Genomic DNA, 20,749 nt, shown 5'->3' on the forward strand with positions numbered 1-20,749 from the left:
CTGTGATTATCATCAGAAGGGGGTGGATGTTGGACCATGCAGTGGTCTGAGCTATGGCGGCTGTTAATCAGTGGACGCAGTGGAGACCAATTGGAGACCAAGTGTTGGAGGGCTTTGAATTATTCAAAGCAGCAACACACAGAAAAATGTTTTCTCTTGCAGTTTCATGAATAAAGTTTCAAGAGTATAAAATATGAGTCATGCTTTAATTGAACTTTTTTTTTTTTTCTATTTTTTTGCTCTTTTTGCAGGTATTCCCAGTAATCATGGACCAGTGCGTAAGTTGATCGAGCTTTGTAAATTGGCATGCTGACAAATGTTTTTTGCCCTTTTGTGATAACTAACCCTGTGTGACTGATGATGTTGGTGTGAGAAACTGTGCCGTACATTTCCATTGTCATTCATCATCATGTTTTCCACTGTTATAAAAATCCATTCTAACAAAGAATTATTGTAGAATTTCATCGTATTTTATCCAACTTTTCTGAAAGGAATGAACCAATGCACGGTGTGAGAACACTTTAATCTTCTACAATGCAGTTTTGACAGCGACAATTCTTTCTAGAAAGGATACACTGTTGCTAATTTTTCATGTTTTAACTTGTCATTAGAAATATTTTGTGTTTACTGCACATGATGCTACGAGTTTTGCAAACCATGCTGTTCTGTTTCATATTTGGAAATTGTGTTTTCCTGCCTGGGAAATAAATGAAAACCAAGTTCTGACAATGACCCGGGAGCTTTGAAAATCATATTGTTGAACACACCACAAGAGGGTTTTAAGAAGCCTTTGGATTTCAATACATCCTCATACCTAAATGACTATGTCGTTTGCCAACGAGTGTCAAAACAACATCATTACCATTCCTACAAGGACAGGAAAACTATGACATTTGACATATGACAGTGGAGACTGAACAGACTTTAACTGTTGCGTGGTTGACCTTGATAAATGGTAGCAGTTTTGTCAGATTTAAGCACAATGCTTGACCCAATCACCAACTCAATTGTCCTCCCTGTGCAGACTTTAGCTCCCCTCGTAATCACTAGTGCCACAGTAAGTGTAAATATGGGTTATACTAGATTGCTTGCACGGATGACCGATACAGTTGTTTTTCTGGTGAGGACGGGCTATTTAAATTTCCATTTTGTAGAGAAATGAATGGAAAACAATGGTTGCCTGCAAGGTTTTTGTTCTCTATTGGCATCCCTTTGTTTTAAGGAAGGAAATACCCTCAAACTCTGCAGCATGGTTTTCAAAATTGGCAAGCATTATTATTGCGTACATGTAAATAACAAACCTAAACATTAATAAGTGTTTAATATTTAATGACATGAAATACTGTCGGAGCCCTGCATGTATTGGCAGGCACTACTAAGAATGCTTTTGTCACAGCGCTAGAATAGATGCTCGAAGCGCACAGACAGACGCTTGCCCAAAGCCATAGAAAAAGAAAGACGTGTTTTATAACGAGGTGGGTGCCCCCCCCGATGCATCCCTATGCATGTTGATGCCTGAAGGTGACTCCTCATGCTGGATAACAAAAAGTAGCTATATGTGCGTCTCTGCCTTTGTGTTGTGGAAGGTTCACTCATTCAAGCTGCATGCACACTATTCAACATATATAGTCCATTCACTACTCCAGACGTGTCGCAGGCCATTTCCGAGGCGAATCAGCCCAGATAACAAACGGATTATGTAAAAGTGAGAATCAGTGCATGCTGTCCGTGTGCTTTAACTACATAACAGCATGAATTATATGACAACTCGGTGTAATATATAACCTTTCCCATTTTTACACAGATCGAGCAAATGCTTCATCTCTTGGTGTTGCAAATCGTAACCAAGGTAGGCTCATAGGCTTTGTAACTTCAGCATGACATAAACAATACATAGAATTGTTTGCTTATTGATTGGCAATTAAAAAAAAAAAAGGTGTTACTCAGAATATGCAAATTGCAGTGTGCAGTCAGTTGTTTTCCCAAAGCCCAGATGCTTTCATCCTGCACACACACAAACACACGCTAGTCCTTACAAGGCAGACCTTTTGTTGTGAGAACACTGCAGGGAACGGACCACATGCCTCATGATCACAGAGTCCACAGCCTCCTAACCCCTTTGATCGTGCCCTCTTTTTAAATACCCAGAATGCTCTCTGGGGATGTACCCTTTCTGCCATGTTCACAGGGAAAAAAAGGAAAACGGAGAAGGAGAGCGAAGGAGAGAAGACGCTCCAGGGGGGTTTATGTAGATTGATCTCCAGCTATCTCCAGCTAATCCTCGGGCCCAGATATCCTGTGTAGTGAGTGTTAAGTTGCATCTGCACCACTGCTCTCACAGCCAGAGGAGAACAAATTAAAAGAGGACTTTCAGGATTTCCACAATCCAGGGAGGGCGTTTCTGTCTTTCTTTTCTGGAGTCACGCAGATGGGAACGAGGTGCGCCATATGAAAATAATCCAGTGTGCTCCAGTCAGAGGTGAAAAGGCGTCGGTTGCTGCGCTGGAGTGGATTACAAACAGTTCAGCTTCCCTGTGTAATCTGTTTAATTTCCATATTAAGTGTCAGCACATAGTATCTATCTAACATGTAACAGTTTCATGAAAAGCTTTATCATGTAGGTACTTTGCATTCACGCCACAAATCAGTTCTAAACCAACTGTGTCAGTTGATGTTTTCATTAGAAAAATCCTTTATAGAGAGGCGGCGTTTCTTTCAGCCTAGATGTATACTGACAACATTAAGAAAAGCTAATAGGTGCCGTGAATAACATTGATCATCTCATAACGAGATGATCAATGTTATTTTGTTCTGGCTGGTCGACTGATCAATAGTTTAGCATAACAAATGTCAGAACAAAAAACCCTCACATTTTCCAGAGCCTGGAGTGACATTTTTAAACACATGGCTTGTTTGGTCTGACAGTCTACAATAAGGGGTGTAGACCACTGGTCATCACGCAAGTATGACGCCATTACAGAGGTAGGAGTCACAGTTCAGTGTAAATTTAGTACAACAGACGAAAAGCAACAAAAAATGTCTATATTAAAAAAAATAGAACATAATAAGTTTGTACAAAGTGCAGTATATAAAGGAATAACACCAGCAAGAATTTCATAAATCCACAGTTACCATCAAGCACTGACTGAGCACAAGCAGAGATTTCAGGAAGTTACTGCATCTGACTGCTGCTCTTCAAACAAATAGTGACGCAAAGGACAAGTTGCGGTTTTATTGGGAATGACATTTTATATGTGTATAGGTTAAACTAACAAGAATCATGTCATGTATATGCATACTTTTGACCAAAGCCAGGTTAGCTGTTTCCCCGTGCTTCCACCTTTTGAGCTGAGCTAAGCTAGCAGGCTGCTGGTATTTAGCACACATTAGTGTGGTATCAGTCTTCTTATCTACTGTGGAATATGTCCTATGATTTTGAACTATGCTTTATCCTTTCTAATCTTCCAATTCAGACTTGACAAGCATCCGCCAACACAGGACCACCTGGATCTGAGTAAAAGGAAAATGAGTCACTTTCTGTCTCGAGGCGCGGTGTTGTATCCTTGCCACTGTCAAGTGTTACTATGCTGCTGACAATTTATATTGAATTTCACAGCCTCCAGTCATGACTAATGATGAAGCTTTCATGTTAATATGATAACAGGAGGCTGAATGCTGGTTTCAGCTTACCCTGACATCATGCCAAAAGATATTGATTCAATGTAATTGAAGCAACACTGTTCTGTCTCAGAGCATATCATTAGCAGTTCCTGTATCTGAGAACTGTCTCCAGCTATAGTTAATTGCATTGGTGCATCTATAACTTTAAAGGCTTTTGAAAACTATTTAATGAATCATTATGAATTTATTTTTTTCCCCTTAATGTAATTAAATGGAAGAACTGCTGTCCACAGGGTCAATAACTCCACAACTGCAACAAAACTCAACGCCTTGTGCGATATCAGATATCCTTTATGATGTGAAGCATTCAAAAAGGCTGGCTGTTCCAGAGAGCTTATTTCTACCTCTTAAGATCTAGATCATTCCACAAAAAGAGTGACGGGAACTGTAATCCAGGACATTTTTGACTTTTAACCTGATATCACGCTTATATTTGCTGTATCTCAGAGACTTCAGTCGCACAGTGTCTACGGACTTGAAGAGTTCACTGAGATGAGAGGATTAGAGAAGCGCCCGAGCATGTCTGGGACATAAACAGACTGCAAGGTCGTCTATAAAAGTAATAATGGAAGGAACGATTTGATGGTAGGATGAAGTGTGTCCTAATCGACCAAATAATCCAACCGATACTGGGTTAGAGAACGTGGCACAATAGCACTCGACAAAACGCACTTTTCAATTGTAGCATGCCTCCAGTCACACAAGCAGCAACACGAAGTTTCATTCGGCTCTTCGTCGTACCTATCTATTACTGTTGTGCTGTTGCTGTGGAGAATTCTTCCTTGTTGCTTCATGCAACGCTGAGCTCAAGAGATATATCTGTCATAACAGTTATCCTGCTAAAATGCCACACATCTGACAGAGGTGTGAGGTGCACATATGTCTCAGAGAGGAAGAGTGCACTGGTGCTTAGGAAAGATTCGAATTGCTGTGTTCTCACCTGCTGTACGAGTCCACGGGAGAGTGATGTCAAGGTAGAGGTAGAAAAAAAGAATAAAAATCGTTCAAAAAGCATGAGATCGTATTTTATTAACTATGATCAAAGGGTGATTTTGCGCATGAGTTCAGCGTACGTGTCACAGAGAGCACTAATCTAAAAGGTTCAAGCTGCCTTTTCTCATGTCCAATTTCCCTGCCTGCAGCTTTCACCGACTCGAGGCTCAGTCAGGCCACCTGTGTCTAGTTAGGCACAGGGTCTAGCTATCAGTTAGTTAGTTGCTAATTTTCAATTAGCTGATGGTTTATTTCTTATTTCACCGACATTCTGTTAAGAGACGCAGAGTCCCTTCGCCAGGTTTATGTGCAACGTGTATTGACCGTGGTCATATCATCTAGGATGTTTGCTCACTGTTGTTTCCCCCTTTTCACTCGTGTCATTATGGTCATTGGCAATTAGTGCTGAAGAGGAAAGGGAGGACTGAGTAGTTGTTCCGACTCAGTGTGATCAGACACTGAGGGGAAGAGTTTACTGAAGCAGCCCTGTTTCTCTCCTTGACACATTGTTTTACATTTAAATTATTTTTCCTGTTATTTTCCTATCAGGATTAAGATTTAGTGTGAATTTTCCCTGTCTGGTTTCCCTAACCCCCTTTAGTGGTTCAGTCCAATTAGGGTGGGGCCAGACAGGGCATTCTGTATGAAGCCACTCAGACATAAACTGTGGGGAGAGGTGTTGTCAGTAGCAGCTTCCTGCGAGGCTCTGGTAGTTCAGTTATCTTTTATTTTTGCTTTCATTGCATTATTTTTTTTTCATTTGTGTCCTTGTGATTTTAGGTTTCTAAAACTACTGCTTTTTTTGCAAGGTTTTCCGCCTCCTGAGCCCTTCCTCAGTACAACACATCTTCCATTCTCAACCAGTGCCAGACAGCCACCCTACAATACCCAACCTATGTAGAGTTACTACCAGACTAAACGGCTCATCTGGGTTATTTTTTTACATAATACTACATTTTTTTTTTTTTTTTTTTTTTTTTTTAGCAGAACACAATACACTGTTGTAGTGTTTTTTTTTAGTCCTCTTCCTAGGGGCCCCCCGCCATGTGTGTTTTAAATCAGGGGCATTCAGTAAAAAATACAAAGAGGTCCAGTTAAAGAAAAATTTGCCTCTTAAAATAAACTGCTTAATTAAAAAAAAATTTAAAAAATACAAAACACAGTATACCTCGAGTTTCCAACTGTACAAAAAACAGTTAGCTTGTCCAAACACATTGATTTGATTGTTTCGGTCACAGGAGATGATTTACACCGCCTTCAGTTGGTCTGTGGGTTTCCAGGGGCCGCTAAACCAGTACCGTAAAGCTGAACCAGTTAAAATAGAAACCGCTCCGTATCTGTGGGACAGCATCTTAGTGCAGACTCAGACCACGGTCCGCCTATTAGGGACATCCGTTTGATTTTGTGAATCACAGCAGATTCAAACGATGAGCTCGTCATCAAGCTCTGCTGCAGCGTGATAACGACCCGTTCATTTGAGCCAGGTGTGTTCAGCCAGGACCGGGAAGCATCCACAGCATGCAGGGCAGGAGGCCTCTGGGAACGCAACGGAAAAATGCTGCACTATCCAGTTGTGCTGTGGTTGATGTAGTATCTGGCGCTTTGGGGGCTTGACCCATGCTTAATAGACTAAATATGCAGTTATTTAAGGCTCTGCTGCTTTAACTCTGATGCTTCATTTTCAGACCTGTCTCCCAATTTTATGATAGCGCAATACTAATTACTAAGTGCCCCTTTAAACGTCCCTTATGAGATTATTACATGCATTTATATTGCATATTTTAACCTACATTAAGTGTTCAGATTTAGATTAGTTACACTGATTATATCTCTGCATGTCTTAATGTATTACTGTGCTAATGTCCCAAATTGGTTTAACACTGTCAAGTTTCATCTTACATTATGATAGACTGGAACTGAAGATGCCAAAGGATCTAAAAATGCATTATTTCACATTTTCAGTCACTATGTGAGCTGCTTTTTTTTTTCTGAGTGACACAAGGTAATTGACTTATTTCGCAGTGCATTTTGTCATGACAGCCGAGCCCCGTTGCTCAACAAAGACACCGCAGGCTTAAGCCTGTGGAAAGGAAAACTAATTGGCCTACAGATGCTTTTAGAAAGACAATGGTCCTGAGGGTTTGCTGGAGGACACACAGATTATCCTCCAGCCACAGGCAACAAAGTTAATGTGTAGGCTAGACGGTGGAGACTCGGCCAGTCCCATCGGAAATTTTGACCAAAACACGCAGAGCAGGTGTTTTCCATTAGCTGTAAAATTAGAAAGCTGACATTACTGATTGCGGCGTAGCCGGAAGGCCATTAATGCTTGAACCCACAGAGGATGGGGCAGTGGCGCTCTGAGACTCAGGAGTCCATTATCATACATGCAAATGTTTAAGCACAGACACTTTCCCGCTTGTAAGGTGTTCATTTTGTCTGACTAGGGACAGGTTTTGGTTGGGATTAGACTTGAAAAGTATAATAAAACTTGCGCCGACCAATATTTCTTAACACTTTGGGACCGGTGGAAACAAGCTGTAAACCCAACAGATAAAACTCATTTGTGAGTAAATTGTTTCTCATGTACACATCTAGCAGACAGAGAGCTGTGTTTGTGGTCATGGGCTCCACCAACTCCTGAGCAAAATATCTGACTCTTAAGCTGCTAAACATTCCACTGTTTTAAAACAGGTAGTTGCTACGTGCATGCTGGGCAAGCAGGGTGCACTGTTTTTTAGGCGGGGGGGGGGGGCTAATAAAAGCTGCCTCCAGCTGTTGAAAATGATCCTGAGAGAGCAACGAGAGTGAACCAAAAAAAAAGGAGAGTGGGCTGTAATACCGATACAATGAGCTGCATAGAGCTGAGGGTTTAATAAAAGCACTGATGATATTAAAAGCATTACATCCTTACTTTGTGTGATCTGTGCAAAATATGTGCAAAATGTTGCACCATTGCAAAACTTTCAGCGGTCAGGGTACGGAGGGAGGACAGTGCTTTTTAAATGGAATGAGAGGAGCTGACTTGCGATGGCTGTAACAATGCTCTATCATGCCTGCTAATAGTAAAGTAATTATAATGCAATCCCTTTCACAGCTGTGCAACTGCCTCTAATTATGAAAATGAACCAATATCTGCACCACAATTCTTTTCATGCTGCACTGACTTCCCCTTTAAAGGAAAACGAATGCAAACAAACAGCTTATTCGTGTTGTGATCCGCACATCAGGCTCTCTGGTGTTCTCGTGCATGGGGTTTCATCTAAATATAAACATTATGACTTCGTGTCCCAAGCATCGATTTTAAAGAAGTTTTGTCGACAGAGTGTTTTTCTTTTTTTTTCTTTTTTTCTTTGTTTTTTTTTTTAATCTACATCGAAAACATCACTCGCAAATGTCAGGTTTCGGGTGTCAGTTCTCTGAATCAAAGAGTGGTGGCTTTGTGCCAGACTCATTATTTCGCAGCAGTGTTCAACAATCATACAGGGAGGAAAATCTATCACGCAACGCAGCCCCGAGACCTCGCTGCATTTTAAGCAAGGAGCGTGACTGACTGGGGGAACTGCTCTTACGACGCCATCATTATCAATCTTTCTAAAAAATAAAAAAATAAAAAAATACCTTAAAGCGGTTGAAGACAACAAGGCTGTCACATCAGATCCCTCAGAGCTTTCGACGACACACACATCCGGCACTTCATCACCAAAATTTATTGAAAAATCCAATAAATGACAATACAATCCCATATCTACAGGTGGAATCCGTAGAAAAACACAGCAGTGGTGGCACGTGTGAGGAAAAAGGGGATGGGGATACGTTTAATCATTTTTGGCAGAAGGTGCGATTATTTGTTAAGTTTATTCTGATGCATGAGCCACATTACCGAAAAACCAAAACTGTGATTACTATTTATGCAGGGAGAGATATCCAATTACACTGAAATCTCTTGGCAAATATTACCTCTTCCAGGATTTCACCTATGCCAGCAGAGGGGCTTCCTGGGATAATTGAGTCGTGATTTTTTTTTATTTATTTATTTTATTTATTTTTTTTGTCTGGAAATGTGAACATCAGTTTATGTAGTCCAAATCAATCCAATGTGTATCAACACAGTGCACTGTGCGGTGGCCACTGGAACAATGCAGCCGGAGACGTTATGTACTCTTCTTCTAACAGGGTTATTTTAAGGTCAACCCCACCGAGGACGATAGCTGCAAGATGCTGAATTACCTGGAAACGCTTATTTGCATATCAAAGGTGGCGGCGGTTGCTGCAGGCGGAGCCGGGTGTCCATCCCGTGTCGTCTCCGCGTTGTGTTCTTTGAGTGCCACGTGGGGGGGCAAAATGTAATTCTCCCGTCTTGTGGAGAGGGGCTGTCTCACAATACGCTGGCATCGCTTTACTCAATGATCATTAATTTCACCTCATCGCCGCTATGGTTTGTTTGCTCTTTTATTTTGCCAGGATTATTTGGTCCCTTTGGTTCCCCCTAAAAATATCCCTGAATCCACGAAATGGCTGTCTTGTGCGCCTTTGTCGTAAAACAATCATTCATAGAAAGGGGGTTCTTCACAGGCTGTGGGCTGCATTCATTCTGGTATCCATGCAGGATGTGCCCTGGTTATCTGCCTCCTCTTCGTATGCGCACTAGACAAAAGTCCTTGGCTTCACCCTTCCTAATGTGTCAGCTGTGCTCGGAGGACACAGAGCGATGCAGACAGGACACGAAGAGGCAGCTTGTGCCCTGTGAACCTGCCTGTTGATGTTCTCCGACGCCCTATCAAGGAGTGATCTATTAATCACCCCTTCCTGTCTCCCCTGCCCTTTTTGCTTTTGTCTTCCGCAGCTCGGGTGTGTGACAACGCTATGCTGCGCTGTCAGAACGGCGGCACGTGCCACCACCATCAGAGGTGCCACTGTACCCCCGGATTCACGGGCGTCCTGTGCGAGAGAGCTCGCTGCCAGGGCCCCGGGGAGTGCGATGACCAATTGTCCGGACGGGCCTCCTTCAATCATCCCTCCGTCGGCCGCCAGCTCACTCTCGCCCTCGCAGCGCTCCCTCTATTGATTGTTTCCCTCTGCTGAGAGACCCGGACGGCCTCCCATCCTCAACCAAAACCCCAAGACCACACACGTTGGGACTGAACTCTCAACCTTAAGGACATGAAGGACAAAGGTTGTCTGGACAATGTGCTAAGAAATACAATATAAGCAACTCTTTTTGTATCTCCGAGAACACAGTGGTGGAGTGTTACGAGTGCAACAGTTCAGGCGCACTGATCTGTTACACTGAATATGGATTAATGAAAGGCTTGGTGAAGTCACTGCTGTCTTTGTTTCACAGAGGGGAAAACAGTCGGAAGCCCTCGCTGTGTGATTGTGTGTCGTTGGCTGATACTTGATTAAAGGCGGGCCGGAGACTCGGAGAGAGAGCTACCCACATTCTGAGAGCAAAACTGTACAAAAACTAGACACATGATTTCTAAGTATCATCTGAAGTTATTAAAAAAAATGAATAATGTGGACGGGGGACATCTTAAAACATCTTGCCTCACTGCCTCCTTCCTTACTTGTTACCTTCTACTTCTCCCCCCTTTCCTCCCCCCTCACTTTCTCCTCCCTGTGCTTTGGTGACTCTGGTGATTTTACTTTGCTGAAGGGTGTCTGTTGTTTTTTGCCAAATGCTGCACATGTATTATTATCAGGCCCCTCGACGAGTACCGATCTAGTACTTCTTCGTTTATTCTTTTTTCAGAGGCTTTGTAGTCATGCTTGAGCTCACCTGTATGGGAACAAAAAAAAAGTTTAAAAAAAAAAAAAAGAAAAGTTGTAACATACTGTAACTGTATTTAATTTTTGTATAAAACAGATATTTTCATGACTACGCAAAAACAAAAAAGATGTATTACTTGTTTTCTATTGCTGCCAAGCTGTCCTAGATGTGGACTCTGAGTGCGTACGGAGTTTGGTTGTATTATTTCTTTGCTTGTGTGGCACATGGTTCTCTCCATCTGAGAGCTGCTGTCGAAACTATGTTTACATACACACGTACACAATACACTTCCACCAAAGGGAAAAAACATGTCTTTGTCTTGTTGTTGAGCAGTTTTTTTTTTTGTTGTTTTTTGTTTTGTATCAACTCGTAATATGACATTTTGAGACGAGGTGTGTAGAGTGTATAGGTGTGTCGTTTTGTAGATAGGCGCCAGCCAACGACAATAGCTGAATGTTATTTTAGAGGATTTATGAAAAGCTATCAATGCCAATCCTTGACCTATTCACTGAAGCGACAGTCGCTGGTAACGTAATATCAGTCTGCAAATCCCTTCCTTCTTCTATGACCGAGGTTGTTTTTGTATTTTTTTTTTCTCATGTGCTGTAACCCATCCTTGCAGCGCTCGTGAAACATGGGAGAATCAGAAGAATCTCGAGCCAAAATCCTATCAGATTTATGTAAATTTTAACAAGAAGACTTGGGGAAAAGGGAGATTGCATGGCTGTCGCAGAGGTTGTCCAGCTCAAAATCTTTAATCAGGTCTAATCCTTGAATCAAATGGAAAGAGGGGAAGGTTTTCTGAGCTGGTAGGTTGAAAGCCTGCATCCTGCTGCGGGAGCGACACGTTCTGCGAAATGAGCTGTAATTCACGGAGGGTCAATGAATAGAAATGAAGTTGCATCCCACTGGGTGACATATTGAGCACTGAGACCAATTTCATTTGAGAGATTAATTTTCCTCCCGAGGTTCGCGTGAAACACCTAATTGTGTTAGAGTCTACTGTAAGTGCCTCTCATTAAATGACACTGTCGCTGAAAAGAGTGGCGATTGCAGTTTTTTGATGGAGAAAGCCACTTTTGGAACTACTAAGACGAGGGGTTTGAAACACCCTGTAAATAATGGGAGAGGTGTGCTGGAGATGGTGATTGTCAATTAATCTCAATTAGAAAATAAATCAGTAATACAAGTAACAGCTGGCCATGTGCGAAACACCGGGATTGACCTATCATTTGTCAACAACCTTAAAGGTGCAGCAGGCGTGTCAAGCCTGGATCTCTGATTTATCAAAAGCAGTTACGTAAAAGAGTATTCATTAACCATTCCAAACCAAAAATAAAAGAGGGCATGGATTAAACACTGTGTTTCTCTGCTTTAAGGTAAGCTGTGATTGTTAGCGTGTTCAGCAAGCCAGCATTACACCGTCACTTTGAATAGGATACGAGAAAATACAATCTGTTGATTTCCAGTGGGCCCATAAGAGCAAAGGCTACTGCGCATCTGTCCCGTTCACTTCAGGATTCGAGTACGTTTCCATTGAGTCTAGCTAAACGTGTTGTCAAAGATAATGTTACAGTTTGCTCCCACTGGTTAGTCCTTACCCTTAAAGCCTTTTCTTCTGTAACATTTAAAGAGAAAATACATAAATAAAGCGATCCAACCTCTGTGTTGCTTGTCAAAGTGTGTGAGCTAAGCAGCCAAACAGCTTATGGTACCTTAGTAATAAAAGGAATTACTAGCGCCGCACTCCGAAACAAGAATATTTTTCTTTATTTTCATGTCAACCACATAGATCACAACCCTGCGAAGACTTTTTGCCTTTGGCATGCAGCTTTAATCTTTCCTTTAAAAGCTGCTGCTTCTTTCCAAGGCGATCTCGTGGGATGACGTACGAATGCCAGACAGGCTTTTGAGGGCATTTCACTTGTCTTGTCTGTGCATTTCAAGCTTTACACATGCATACTTTAACGCCATCTGCATTGTATGAGTTTGGACAGAAGTCAGGTGACATAGCCGTCACAGCCTAGTGGCCTTTGTCGTCATGGCAACAATAATAGTAGTTTGGCAGTTTTTGGGGTTTTTTTAGGCACCCTGCTTGGTTAGATTTAGGTCACAAAGCTAATTGTTCACATTTAGGAAAAGATTATGATTTGGGTTAAAATAAGTATGTTAAGCTACGCCGTGTGTGTGTTAGTAAATTAAAAGAAGTCTGACGTTTGGTTTCACACAGGACTCAAACACCGGTGTCCTAAGTTGAAGTCCTGTGTTTGATCCATCCAACCCCTCCGACTTCCTGATAAGGTGATCTTTTCTTGCTCCTTTTACCATGTCAACGACATTTTTCAATGAAATGTATGCATAAAATGACATGCAAAATGCTTAATGACTTAATGACGAGGCTATTGCCTGTTATTCGCCGGCCATTTGTAACCATCAAGTACACAGAACAATTTTTTAGGGTTCACCTTTTAAAACGACTCGGTTGAAAACTATAAGGAGTCAGCTGGAGATGGAACCAACCTATGGAGCAAATGTTAGCTTGGCTATTTGTCTATGGAGTATGACATCTTCAGCATCAGCTTTCATTACAGCCACCACAAGATGCCAGCAACCAGTGGGTCAGTCTGCTTTCGTCCACTTGACTGAAATCAAGGACTGGTTGTGAAAATCATAAATCTGTCCTGGTTTTCATTTGCATTCATTCCATGCAAGGACAGAAACCTAGACAGTCCATCATACATAAGGGGGATGGGAAAAGCGAAAGGTCACTTGCTGTTTCAAGACTGCGACTGTGACTAAAACTGTCAAATAATTCTCACCCCAAATACAGTAATCTCTCCGGCGCTACAGTTGTAGCGCCTTCTGTGATTTAATAGTTTTCTTCAAGGTTCGTCTTTGTTGATATGGCTCCACAGAATGTGAAGTGGCACACTTGAGACCATTTGTGGTGACAGTTTGAGGAAAAGAAACTTTACACCGGTGTTTAAGGGCCAGCGTGTGTGTGTGTGTGTGTGTGTGTGTGTGTGTGTGTGTGTGTGTGTGTGTGTGTGTGTGTGTGAGAAAGACAATTACCTTTATGACATGTTAGTGCAATAAAATTGGTGTTTTATGACACCTGCTCCTGGCTTTGGGCTGTGTTTAGCTATTAGCGCAAAAAAGTTTTAAGGTTAAATCCGAGTCTCCCGCACTTAAATGCAGATTATGGCACAAAAGGTTGATGAACTACTGGATGGAGACCATTGCTCTGCCTCAAGAGCAGGTGCAACAAACTGCCAACATCGACATTCTCAGCTGCGGAGGGAAATGAGTGCCATAATTCCTCTTCATGGCCTGCTTACTGTTGGACGATGGGCCTGGGAATATTTAAAGCAACATTCTTTTCTGTTTTTTTTTTTTAAGAACACATTTAAGAACAGAAAAAGTAAGAACTACAACATGAACAGCATCACCGGACATAAACACAAATGCATGCATTAAATCTACATATGGCAATAGTCTGACATTTTATGAAGATGACTTTTTTGAACTGGAGTTATCTTTTTTTTTCTTTTCAGGGGTCAGGATTCAGTGCACAAAGAAAAAGACCTGAGGATTTTGTTCGCTAGTGATGTTCCCCACGGTTCCGTGCCACAGCAACGCCTTGTCCTTCCTCCTTTCACTTCTGAGACTCAGGAGGGGGTATTAGGAGGACATTTTTAGACACAAGCAGTCCTTGTGTTCTGCCACTGTCAGCGCTGGTGGCACAAACGGAGAGTTACATAACGTAAGACAAGGGGTATTCAGTATCTAGGAAAGACGAGGCTCAGCAACATGACTGAGGCGCTCAGCTTATAGGCAATCCTATATCCATATTCAGCTGATCAATCCACAGCAGCAGAACTTAAAACACATATCAGTTCTGTTCAGACACATGGGGAGCTAAACTTTTCTGTCAGTCAACATTGTAAATAATGTGCATAGATGATGAGTGGTGCTATATAAAGTCCCAAGATTTACATTTTACACCAACCGTCAGAATATAACTAATGCATATGCTGAAACCGGGATACAAAACCTCGTACATGTAGTGGTGCTTACAGCTTATATGTTATATAATATATATATAGATAGATAGATAGATAGATAGATAGATAGATAGATATGTAGCAATGCTGCCCTATATATATATATATATATATATATATATATATATATATATATAGATCAATAAGTTGTCCTTGACCCGTCACACACAGAAATGTACGGCAAGCGCACAACTCCATATGGAGAATTGCAGTTTCCACAAACACTGTGTTCTTTTGAGCTGCAGCACTGTTCTCATGAAGAGAATGCTGCCTGCTGCCTGACAATGGGAGATGCTTTATTTATCTATCTATTTATTTGCTTGTTGGTTCGTGCGTTTGTTCAGAAAGGAATCGTCGCAGGAGATATCCACCAGTAAGTTTCACCTAGTCTTGCAAAATGATTGCGGGCACCAAATTAACACCACTTTGCTGTACAGAGATAGCTGTGGAATTATGGCACAAATTATAGTGCTGGATTGAATTATTTGTCATTTTTCTTCTGTTCCAACCGGGAGAAACTCACCAGTCTCACCAAACCCTAACCCTCCAGCCGTGTTAGCACTGGAGAAAAGGTCCGTCTGCACCTGTTAGCTTTCTGGCTCTGCCTTGTTTGTACTTCTTAAAACTGATCACAATCACCTTGGGTGGCACTAAGCCCAGGATGTAGCAATGCTGCCCTTGCCAAATAGTGTCAGGGTGAACACGTTTCGGGAGGCGAGCCCTGGCACTGAAATGGCTGAATCCCTGCAGGTTTAAGTTAACAGCTGCTGGCTTGTTAAGATTCGTACCATTAGCTGCCAGGTTAGGGTTAGGGGTAACTTGCAATTTTTTGTGATTGCTCTGAGGTTGTTGTTGTTGTTGTTGTTTCCTGTCGGGATAGGGGATTTTTGAAATCAATGAAACACAGATCGCTGAAGGGAGCCTTAAAAATGTCAGTCTCAGACAGTGGCCAGCACACATTCAAACCATCCCATCTGATTAGCTTTCCCTTCTGAGATACATCAAGCTTATTATCTCAAGCTGTGGTGATTCTGGTCTTCCCTATGGACAGTAGCGGTATACACTGCGCACCTGTGCATTTGATTTGGAAGCAAATAAAAGAAATACCCAATGCAACTGCCATACATTTTTTTGTGTTTGTAACACAGCTGTAATGACTGTAATATGACGTATATCGTTTTAGTGCTGGTCATAGACCAAGGTTACATGAAGTCCTACATCTAACAGATTGGATTGCTTGATAACAGTAATTTTGGGTGAGAACGCTGGAGTTATCATCAGTCCCTATTAATGTCAGATATTCATTATCGTAAGCTGGCTATACAGAATTATCCGTTGCCGTGACGCCAGACTACAGAGCAGCATCTCTTCCTCAGCCTGTGATGCGCCTCAATCCATCCACTGCACTCAGCCACTAAAAAAAAAAGTTACATTTTTGGAATCTGACCTCATGAAAAATGACTATATAGAAATAGCCCTACTCTCACTGATGGTCTCATGTAGACGATATAAAGGCATCCGTATTGAACTGAACCTGTTTCATAAGCAGTTGAGATTTACCGTGCAGCATGTTTAAATAAAAAGACAGAAACCGAACAGACGCTGATGCTTTTGTGCTTTGATTCAACTTTTATTAGATGGGTATTAGATAAGCGCTCAACGGACTGGTTAAAAGAAAAAAAGGCTGAAAATGGTGTGAGACGGCACAAAGCACACACACACCCATGTAAGAGTGCTTTTATTTATACAGCACACACTGTACATGCAGCCCAGCACACTGTCTCACCGACATCCACAGGCCCCTCCGCCCTCTGCATCTTAATCAATTTTTCAGCTCCAGCGGTAGAAATTGTATCGACTCCATTTATGTGGCAACGCATCAGGAATGGCACTTATGGAGGGGAGGGAGCGGCATGCCATCTGTGGCTTTATCAAACTCCTATTCACATCCGTGACATCGCAAGGACAGCTGGTGGGTGGTTCGCTGGCTCGGCGCACAGAGCCGGAGTACACTAGAATCAATAGACGGAACAAAGAGGAAGTTAAGCTGCCTCAGCTGGACCATAATGGAAATACCTTTCTTCCTACTGGTCCTTTCAGAGTTCTCGGGACTGACTAAACAGGAAGTAACGTTTCCACTCTGCACCCATCCATTAGTTCATGAAAGATGTGTAAGAATACCACTCATGAACCGCACACAGGTCATCTGTTTCATTCCTAACTTTGCTTTCATCGCCGAGGACCGCAACAAAATACAGAATTAAATTGATTTATTGAAATGCAGAGGCAGCTTTAAGTAGGCCTGAGATTCTAGTACTGAGCAAAAACCATAAAATACATATTATATATATTTATGCTTTCTTGTCACGACCACAAACCAATCTGATGTCCCCTCATTTCAATACAATCCAGGGCAGCAATCAGCTCTTCGGCTACAGATGGTAATCCTATTCAGTGTCACACACCATCACGGCTCTGATCTGTTTTTTTCTCAATGCCAAAGCCGGCACTTCTGGCCTTCGGTGCCACACCTAAATTGCAAATCAGCCCCGGCTGGGATTGGCACAGCAGAGCCCCCGACACCCTGTTGAAGAAATTATTTATGTCTCACACCAAATCTGTCCATAAATAAAAGATGGCGTTTACAGTCTATCCCAGAGATCCTGCAGCTTTGAAGAAAAGCGGTTTATCCTTGTTTTTTTTTTTGTTTTTTTTATCTTTTTACATGCTGGGAGGGATGTTGGGTTTATGTTGGTACCTGGGTTTCACTTCTGGCTGGGAAAACAAACGTAACGTACCTGCGGATTGTGTGAAAGGTTATCGCCTGTTTCAAGGCGCATCACACACAAAGACTGACATCAAGTTCTGTAGAGATTGAGTCCCAAAGATTAAATGTAGGAACATTTCGACATTTAGTATTTTTGCTGTACCATTCGAATAGACAACAGATGAGTTGGGTTTGCTTGGTAAGACAACACCCTGAGAACATTGCCAAGACAACATGTATCATTTGTCGCCATTGTCGCCATAGCTATAGTTTTGCCCTTTTCAATGGAAACAAAATATGCCCTCCTACCTGACATGATTTAATCATTCACCCTCTTTTCTATATACAGTGGACTGTCGTCCTGTGTGGCCTCTCTGTGAACTCAGACAGGACAGGAGTGTGAGATTCTGTGAGCTCCGGAGATCGCGGCAGTGAGGTATGAAATTCGACATGGCGGCACCTGGCTGCTGGATCAGATTCTACACTTTCGTTTTACTTGAACCAAAAGAATCACAACCTCCTCTGACATTAGCAGACACTTAAACACAAATAAACACAGGACACCACAAACACAACTGCAAGTGGAAGACTGATGACGTGATCATCACCGTGCACGAAACCAGTGAAAGATGTGACCTCCAGACAGATGAGCTCAAACACTTTGTCGTACAATTATCCGATGGACACAAACAACAAAGATAATAGTCCCTCAGATTGCTCAAGGCTGCATGACTGTTGGGCGCGTGTCAGCTGTCTCTAAAACAAACTGAGCGCATCATTAGCACAGAACAAAGTTGCAAAGGAACAGTAGGGAAAAATGCCCTGATTGGTGGAGAACAAGCGCATCGAGAATACGGAAAACAACGTCGATGTGACCCAAAGTGAAAGGCACAGGTCATACTGCATACATAGTGCTTCATTTTAACCCCTCTAGATACAGAAATGATATCTCTGGATAATTCAGACCTCGCTGTCAGTTTTCCAAGCGATTATTTTTTTCAGTATAAACAAGTGACCTCCACTTTGTTGGGGTGACATCAGAAATGGATGCTTCAAAATGAAAACCACAACTCTTTGCATTGCTGAATACCACTCAGATGAAATAAATAAATATGTTGTTTTTTATTTTATTTGCGCAAACCTTTAACTTCAGTTGAACCGCTATATACTTTAGACGACTGCTGTCATTGCTTTCATTCTGCAGCCTCAATGCACGTCTGACATTATTTCAACAAGTCTCTTATTTTCACCAAAATGACCTGTTCCATGTCTAACAAACCTGCGCTTGATGGTTAATCTGAGGACTGTTGTCTCATGTACTGGAGAAGACGGGGAGGCACGGATGGCAGCGGTGGCGGAAAAATCCCAAAACAAAGAGCCACTACAAAGAAGCAGTCTGAGAAGAAACGGACAGTTAGCAAGTGAGACAGACTGGCGGGGACACAAGAAGGGTTAGTTCTAGAGGCAGACGACGGGCGCCCAAAAACAAAGAGATTCAAGTTACAGTGGGGAGAAATAAAGGAGGGGAGACAGAAGCCTTCATCACAAAAGCGCGCCACGAAACAATAGTTCCCTGATGGGAAGAGGCAGCAGTAAACACGAACGCCCCTGCTCGGCGGACCCGGAGGACGGGACTGGAGAAAAAGAAGGAAGCGGGGAGGGAGGGAGAGAGAGAGAAGGAGCAGGAGGGGTGAGATACAGACAGGCCCTGCCAAGGCGGCCCCATGACGAGCAGCGCCACCTCGTTAAACCTGTCCGCAGGAGTCACAGGCAGATGCTCTGCTTTTTCTATGATAATGACCGACCTGCTAAGCGGCCAGCGGCGTCATGCTCCTTTGAACAACTACTGACCTCGAAGCTGTCACTTGGTTCTTCGCCCAGTGCCGGTTCCGGCCCGCCACGCTCAGAGGGGGCTCGTTGCACCGCAAGTTTTCAGATGTATTAATACCGCTTGTTATGGAGCGCGCGGCGACGTCCCTCCGCTGAGTTTGCGGCGGGCTCTTGCACTCCGCCGCTCTGCATGTGGGCATCAGATAGAGTGGCTAGAGATTCATGATCGCCAATTACGTCTTAAGACCTTTGAAAACACGTTCCCCAGCCTGTGCAAATTGGCATTAAGGATATGAAAGCGTTCCCCATTAATGCACATTTATTCACCATTTTACATTTAAGAGACCCACCGCTGTCAAGCATCAAAGCGCAGTCAGCACATGGAGCCATGAGTCAAGAGGAAGTAACCAGGGTGAGGGAGCGATGGAGAGGGGAAGAGAGAGACAGACAGAGGAGGAGCGAGCAGCGGCTCTCTGAGGATTAGCTCATTTAGGCTGCTTTGATCTGTGAGATCTTAATTGCTGGGTAGCACTGATAGAGTCCTCACAGAGACTTAGCAACACCACCGAGGCGAGGAGGGTGGAGGGAGGAGGGTGGTCGTCGCCTTTACCTTCTTTTTTCCTCTTTCCTTCTTTCTCCGGATAAATTCATCTCAATTCCTAGACATTTTTTGTGTAATGATGTTTCTATTAATAAATTAGAAAGAGTAAGCGTTCTCAACCTGTCTGGTGGAGGGGTGGGAGGGGTGTCTGCTCTTTGGCACAGTGAAACACTAAAATCAGCATGACACCTCTGCTGATATTAAGCAGGTGATATTGACCGTGTTCATCATCTTCATTTGCGAACCCTTGTTCCAAAAGACATTGGGAGATCAATACAATACATAAATAAAACAGAATGCAATTAGATCATTATGACTTACGACTCAACATGATGAGACTTTGTACACTGTGCTGGTTGCCAACATACAAAGGATAGTAAAACGTGCAGTACACATAATAATGTCTGAATGTTTGCTGAGCCGGTTGTTGATGCTGAGCTGAGCCAAATGATCTGGCTCACTACAAAGAGCCAGACTCCCCATCACTGGTGGTCTAATTTTTTATTTATTCACTTATTTATTAATTAAACTAAATGCTTTACTGAGGAAATTAAATTTTGACCTGTTGATGAAGGAAAAGGAAAATGTACGCGCATATCCATCTACAGATGTGGATTTCACTGGACACGTGATGATCTTGACCTCCTGATTGCAGGCCAACGTTGGCCTGTCATATGGTTCAGTTTGGCCCAACAGATTATGAATTATGATTATTATGAAATAACAGTTCTCTTCTTATTTTGTTTTATTTTTTTCTTGACCAAAAAAATACTCTTTAAATATAAAGGACGTCTACCTGTTCATTATATTTCATAATCTGAGCAGCAGGCAGAGTGACACTTTGGACAGGAAGTCAGTCAATTAATAATTTTGCATTTTAATAACACCAGCATGTGTTTTGGCCCATGGCCCAACTTAAAGTTATGGTTTTGGTCTTCCCAGTAAAGTAGTTTGGGCACCCGTGCATCAAATGGAAGCCCTTAGCCTTTAACAAGTCATTAAATTCCCTCATTGAGAATTTGCTTGTGGTCAGGGTCAAA

The 20,749-nt window shown here is 42.4% G+C and overlaps 1 protein-coding gene across 3 annotated transcripts in view; it reads left to right on the forward strand.

Moving 5' to 3' along the window:
- LOC119010536 (netrin-G1-like) overlaps positions 1-12,091 on the forward strand; it is a 73,485-nt gene extending 61,394 nt beyond the window's left edge. For all 3 annotated transcript variants that reach the window (XM_037082728.1, XM_037082729.1, XM_037082727.1), the window contains 3 exons: positions 252-278; positions 1,805-1,849; positions 9,521-12,091. In XM_037082728.1, the coding sequence (XP_036938623.1) occupies positions 252-278; positions 1,805-1,849; positions 9,521-9,759 (311 nt within the window). In that variant the 3' untranslated portion in view covers positions 9,760-12,091. The remainder of the gene's footprint in view (positions 1-251; positions 279-1,804; positions 1,850-9,520) is intronic.
- Positions 12,092-20,749: the final 8,658 nt, after the last annotated feature.

Source organism: Acanthopagrus latus, chromosome 21 (assembly GCF_904848185.1).
Source record: "Acanthopagrus latus isolate v.2019 chromosome 21, fAcaLat1.1, whole genome shotgun sequence".
Classification (NCBI taxonomy): Eukaryota; Metazoa; Chordata; class Actinopteri; order Spariformes; family Sparidae; genus Acanthopagrus; species Acanthopagrus latus.